Below are 6000 nucleotides of genomic sequence, written 5' to 3'. Positions count from 1 at the left end.
TTGTGAGACAGGGTGGATATGAGAGATGCGAAGTATGTTTGTTTTGCTGCAGTGAGTGTGGACTTGAAGGTAGTGAGGGACTGTTTGAATGTGATGAAGTGCTCATTGGAGTGGGACCTTTTCCATCTACGCTCAGCAACCCTGGAGGCCCGTCGCAGTTCTTTAGTTAGGCTGGTGTGCCAGGGTTGTCTGTTGATTGTGCGAGCTTTGGTATGTGTGAAGGGGGCGACCGAATTGAGAGCTGCAGCTGTTGTGGTGTTATATAAAGTGGCAGCAACATCTGCATCATGTAAGGAGCTAATGTCTGTAAGAGGGGGAAGAGATTCAGAGTGAGTGTAGGTCAAAGTGTTTGAGATTTCTGCGAGGGTATGCAAGTTTGTGCAGTGGGGATTGTTGCCCTGGAGAGGAGAGGGTAGAGAATGTAAGTAGGTTGTGGTCAGAGAGAGGGAGAGGTGAGTTAGAGATGTTAGATAGGGAACAGAGGCGGGTGAAGATGAGGTCCAGTGTGTGGCCATCTTTGTGGGTGGGTGCGGAAGACCACTGAGTAAGACCGAAGGAGAGGAAATGAGGGATAGAAGCTTAGAGGCAGCTGAGAGGGAAGTGTCAATGGGGATGTTAAAGTCACCCATGAGAATAGTGGGGATGTCAACGGAGAGGAAATGAAGTAGCCAAGTGGTGAAGTGGTGAAAGAAAGTGGTGGTTGATCCTGGGGGGCGGTAAATGACTGCCAGTTGGAGGTTGGAGGGGGAGTAGATGCGCACGCAGTGCACTTCAAAAGAGGGGAGAGTAATGGAGGGCGGCAGTGGAATATGGGTGAAGGAGCAGTTATCTGAGAGGAGGAAACCTACTCCTCCACCATGCTTGCCGGTGGGACGGGGGATATGGGAGAGGTGGAATCCGCCGTACGAAAGTGCAGCACTAGAAGCTATGTGGGAGGGGGTGAGCCAGGTTTCAGTGATGCAGAGGAAGGAAAGCTTGTTAGTGATGGAGGTCGTGAATGTAGGAAAGTTTGTTGCAGACAGAGCTAGCGTTCCATAGAGTTCCTGTTAGAGGGACTGGGGAAGCGGGGGCTGGGCGGATGGGTATAAGGTTAAAAGGGTTATGAGAGTTTGGGATAGATCGTGGGTAGGAGGTGGAAGTGATTGTAGGGATGTGGTGAGGAGGGCTGGGATGTGGAGAGATGTCGCCGGCAGTGAGGAGGAGCAGAGAAAGCGTTAGTAGGTGGGAGCAGGAGAGGGCATGAGGTGGCTGTCTGTGTTTGGACACAAAGGATTGTATGATGAGGAATAGCTCTGAGGAGGAGGTGAGATGGGTGGGGAGAATGGAGGGAGAGATGAAGAGTTCATTACTAGGTGTAGGGATTAGGAGTGGTTGTAAGAAGTGAAGGATTAAGGGGCTGAGAGTAAAAACAAAGACAAGCATTGTTTACTGTGACTTAGTATCCAGTTACCTTCAGTTCACTTCTGGTTCAATTCAGGATCAATTCATATTTCTCACACTTTAGCAATGGCCACACTTAAGGTGATGGACACAGAGTAAAGTCTAACAGACTCCTAGTTCACAATATATGTGCTACAGAATGCATTCAGCTGTGAACCAGAGGGGAGTGGTCTGTGCTCATCTTGATCAGCTGATTAAGGCTGAACCAGATGCTGGATAGTCAAAGGCTAAGTGAACAAGGTCATAAATGAAAGTGGGGGGTAGCTGGTGTAACTTGAAGAACATACCATTAGTAAATAGGAGCAGAGAGGTATGGAGAAGTCTGCATGGAAGTCAGGATGGGAAAGCTGAGTCACGTACCATTAGTAAATAGGAGCAGAATGTCATATAAATGTCTGTTCTGTTCCTGATCTAAGGATCTCGGCTTTTAGGTGAGATGAATCTGTGCTGCACTTTATGTACACGCTCAGTAGTGAGGATCCTCCTACCAGGGCTGTGAAGTCAGGGAAATTGTGGAGTTTGAGTCGGTGGTTTTGCTGACTGACTCCATAGCCCTGTCCGGCACGACCTCGTTGTCCTGTCACGACACGTTCCCCTTTCCAATAGACTCCCCTTCTTCCCCTCACTGACTGAATATGTTCTAGTGCAATTGTATGAATATATGTATTATTAAGGCTGTACATACATTACACAGGGAAGAGGGCAGGCTGTGTGTACATATATTCACTCTGCTTTATACACACAGATACAAGGAGAGTTCTGGAGGGAGAGGATGCAGAGAAGCAGTGAGCTCCAGTGCATGGGGCCCTTCCACCTTCCTAACAAGGAGCAGTCTCTTTATTTGTGATATCAGGTCAGATTTCAGATCCAGGAATGTTAAGAATCTGAGGAAATAAGATCAGAGGAAGTCGTGATTGTCGGCTGGACCTCATGTATCCAGGAGAGCTGCTCTGATTACAGGAAGATGTGAGAAGACCAGGACTATAGGAAGGCATCCATCTGTGACCGATCACATGAGAGAAACTTAGAAAGCAGTGTCCAACCCCTGCACCGGCTTTACCTGAGTCTCGTTTCCTTATCCCTGATGATCATTCCTTTCCTGAGTCTGGACTTTGACTCTTGAAGCGTTACACATACAGTGTAGACGACTGAACCCGGGAACACAGGTAAGACTACTGGGTCGTTTTCATCCAATGACCAAATCTAACCTAATCCTCTTGTGACTCCATTGTCCGGCGTCCAGCGTGTATCGGACATTTCTGGTCCCACTTGGCTGTGATGAGACTGACGTGAAGATTCGGCCCGAATCATTGCAGAAAAGGAAAGTGAAGCCAAACTAGAGGAATATTTTACAGCGCTGTCTGAAGCCGAGCTGTGGAAATTGTTTACCGCCAATAAAAGGGGTTGTCTCATCCTGATAAATAGGTAAAAACCCCTTATTAAATATCCTCTCTTTTCTCTAGAGCGGAGACATTTTTAGTTTGATAGTTTACTTCTCGTTGCCAAGATTACCGGCCACCTCTGCAGTCTCCTAGGTAAGGGGCACATCGCTCGCATCACCATATGCACAACATGCCGGATTCAGCAAAGACGTGCTGCAGATGAAACCCGATGTAATGCAGTTTATTCATCTTGCAGGGATTTCCCGAGGATCAGGAATGAGTATTATACAGCCCAGCGATGGTAAGGATTCCTCCTCCTCCTCCTCCTGCTTACACCAGTGATACAAGTGACCCCACAACATAGACCGGTTCTCACATGTCAGTGTCCTGACAACAACCGATGGAGGTGTTGTGGTCACACAGGGGCTGCCGCCATGTGGCCTAAACTGCGATGTCTAGATTGTGGCAGAGTATCGCCACTAAAGCTCGGTTGATGGGTAACGGCTCTGTGACTTTGCATCTAGCTAGCACTTTGTCAGATGGGGGGGGGGATTTTTTGTATATCTGTAATGCATAGTGCAGGGTTGCTGGTTTGGCAATGTGGATTTTGCTTCCATGTCCCATGTGAATGTAGCCTGGGGACGTCCAGTTTGGACAAATCTTATGTCCATCTTCCACCAAGAAATGTCCTAACATTTGGATTACAGAATAATTCACCCAAAGCAGATGACTCCCTTCAGCCTCCTGTCATTTAGGAGAAATATGAAGGAATATTCTCCATAAAATATACGTGTCTCCTTCCTTTCCCAGATGATGAGATCCAGGAGTTTCACCGGCAGTTGTGTCAGTATAAAGACCATGCCCTGAGGATGATATACGAGTATTTCCAGGACGATCTAATCCACATTGTGGAGATCTTCAATTCCCGAACACTTCTGAGTGAGCTGAAGTTGAGAACCATCCCTGATGTTCAGGTGAGACGTGAGCTGCCGGTGCTGTATACAGGTGTCCCCTGATAGTGGAGCAGTGTAGTCCACCCTGCTGTCTCCGAGAGGCTGAATTTCTGCTTTACTACATCTTCATTAACTATAATCTGAATAATACCCCAAAAAGTGTGTAATGTAGTCACGCCCATTCCCGTAGGCCATTAGTTCCTGGGAAGTAATCTGATTGTAAAGCCGACCACACAGACGAGCGAGCGCTCTGCCCCAGCATTGAGGAGTTATTATTAGGGACATTCCTCTGTCTTCAGCTGATCCTCTCAGTAAAGGATCTGATGTCAAAGTCCAACTACCAAATCCTTCTCTTCCCCCAACATCAGCGGTCAGGAGACCCCCATACACAACATGGCTAGTCACACTGAAGTCTGTGGGTCCGGCAGACTGTCATCTAATGTGTATGGGGGTCTTGACTTAACAACTATTTCTCAGGAGCAGCAGATTATAAGGTAGACGGGCATGACATAACTGTAGGCTAATCCTTAGTTATCGTTTCTCCTTGTATAATGCCCTTTATATGTCACCTTTCTTCTGGTCTAGAAATACCAGGATCTTGAAACTGACAGAAAGACTTTGGCCCGGACTTTACTGCAGGATATTTTTGACCTAGGAAGAGAAGCCGTAATCGGATTGTGGGTCAGCCTTTATGTCTTACGGAGGAGTAATTATTTCCTCGTCCTGCATGCTGTAATAAAGGAGCTCTGTGAGAGAGGTAACGTTGTGTGTGATGTGTCCGCCATGAAATAGGTCTTTATATACCTTACACTGAGCACAATAATAAAGATCTGCTGGATCACTCATTGACAGCAGTGTTTGCACAGGATTTCTGCTAGGATCGTAAGAATGGCCACAGGTTATAGCTCTTAAAGGATTAGTCTCAGCATCACTAATGGTTCAAAGTGCTTCAGAATGGAGGGATTTTTATTTATTTTTTTAAATGCTTGTTTTCTTGGTTATCGGCCACCTCTGTGGTCTATCGGCCGTGGCTGAGCATCTGTAGTACTTACATATTATTATTATATAAATCTGGCCAGATCCTTGCACAAGCCCGACTCAAGGGTTTGCCTCACGGCTTCATCTGAGGAATCTGCCACAAGGCAAGCTGCTTCTTTTTTTTTTGCTCGGGGTTACAGTTCTCGTCTTGGCACAAGGTGTCAGGCTAGCTCTTTGTTTCTAGGCTGCTTTACAGTACAATGACGGGATAATAGAGTCATACTGGATTTGTTGTGCAATTAACAAGCCCACAGGTAATCCATCTTAGGCATAATATGTCTAGTATTGGCTGATACCAGTCACGCTACGAATCGTAAGGTGATTTATTTCCTATAGATAAAAGCAAAATATTCAGTTTCTACTGATCAGACATCATACGAAACAACGACCAAAATCCTCCATTAGTAACTTTTCCAAGATAACACAATATGTGATATATTTAATTCACTGCCTTAAAAGGGTTTTCCATTGTAAGAAAAGTGGTCCCCAAAAGCTTTTATACTTGTAAAATATTAACCAGAGCAGGTAGTCGTCCTCCGCGAGCCCAGAATTTGCTTTCCAGCAATGCTGCAGAGCGGTGACGTCACCGCTACAACTCAGCGGCTCTGCCGATGGAGGACGAGTGCCTGTCCGGTCTCTTATTTTCCAAGTATGATGTGGAAAATCTCTTTAACAATAAGTATGATCATGTGAAGGGTGAGTACATTAGAATCGGGACAATCTCTTCTAATTTCTAGATCACAATGCCGATCACAAAGGAGAAAGCCACCGATATAGTCTCAGCATAAAGGTGGATATTCTTTAAAATCATCGGACTTTGTCCTGATCAGTGTGTAATCTGATATTTCTATTATCTGCATACATCCAGCAGTGACGTGAGCATACAAAATCATTCCAATCTGTTACATATTAGGTGAGACTCTGGTGCAGGAAATCCTCCTGGATGAAGACGGGCACCAACTTCTCCCACAACTAAAAGGTAAGTGGACTTTATCTGAAGCTTTTATTGAAATACTGTTTTTCAGGTTTCTTTTAATCTAATTCAACACAGATAAAACAGCCTGTGGGTAGATGTCATCTTCTAGTCATAAGACAATGCATTCAGTAGAAAGGGTTTTCATAAGAGAAGTGAATCCTCAAAAGCACAGTTGGTTTTGCACTTTTGAGACTGAGTGTGAATTTAAAGA

General features: G+C 45.6%; 1 protein-coding gene across 2 annotated transcripts in view; it reads left to right on the top strand.

Annotated features, from left to right (window-relative positions):
• Positions 1-2235: 2235 nt before the first annotated feature.
• Positions 2236-6000, top strand: part of LOC141153975 (NACHT, LRR and PYD domains-containing protein 12-like) — a 99065-nt gene continuing 95300 nt past the window's right edge. For both annotated transcript variants that reach the window (XM_073639306.1, XM_073639305.1), the window contains exons 1-6: positions 2236-2606; positions 2904-2975; positions 3079-3123; positions 3633-3796; positions 4361-4532; positions 5727-5792. In XM_073639306.1, coding sequence (XP_073495407.1) covers positions 3099-3123; positions 3633-3796; positions 4361-4532; positions 5727-5792 — 427 coding nt within the window. In that variant the 5' untranslated portion in view covers positions 2236-2606; positions 2904-2975; positions 3079-3098. The remainder of the gene's footprint in view (positions 2607-2903; positions 2976-3078; positions 3124-3632; positions 3797-4360; positions 4533-5726; positions 5793-6000) is intronic.

This window comes from Phyllobates terribilis, unplaced genomic scaffold, assembly GCF_046119375.1.
Source record: "Phyllobates terribilis strain yellow unplaced genomic scaffold, ASM4611937v1 Scaffold_7__3_contigs__length_470593459, whole genome shotgun sequence".
Classification (NCBI taxonomy): Eukaryota; Metazoa; Chordata; class Amphibia; order Anura; family Dendrobatidae; genus Phyllobates; species Phyllobates terribilis.
Note: the sequence above shows the minus strand (reverse complement) of the source record. Positions and strands in the feature narration are given on the sequence as shown.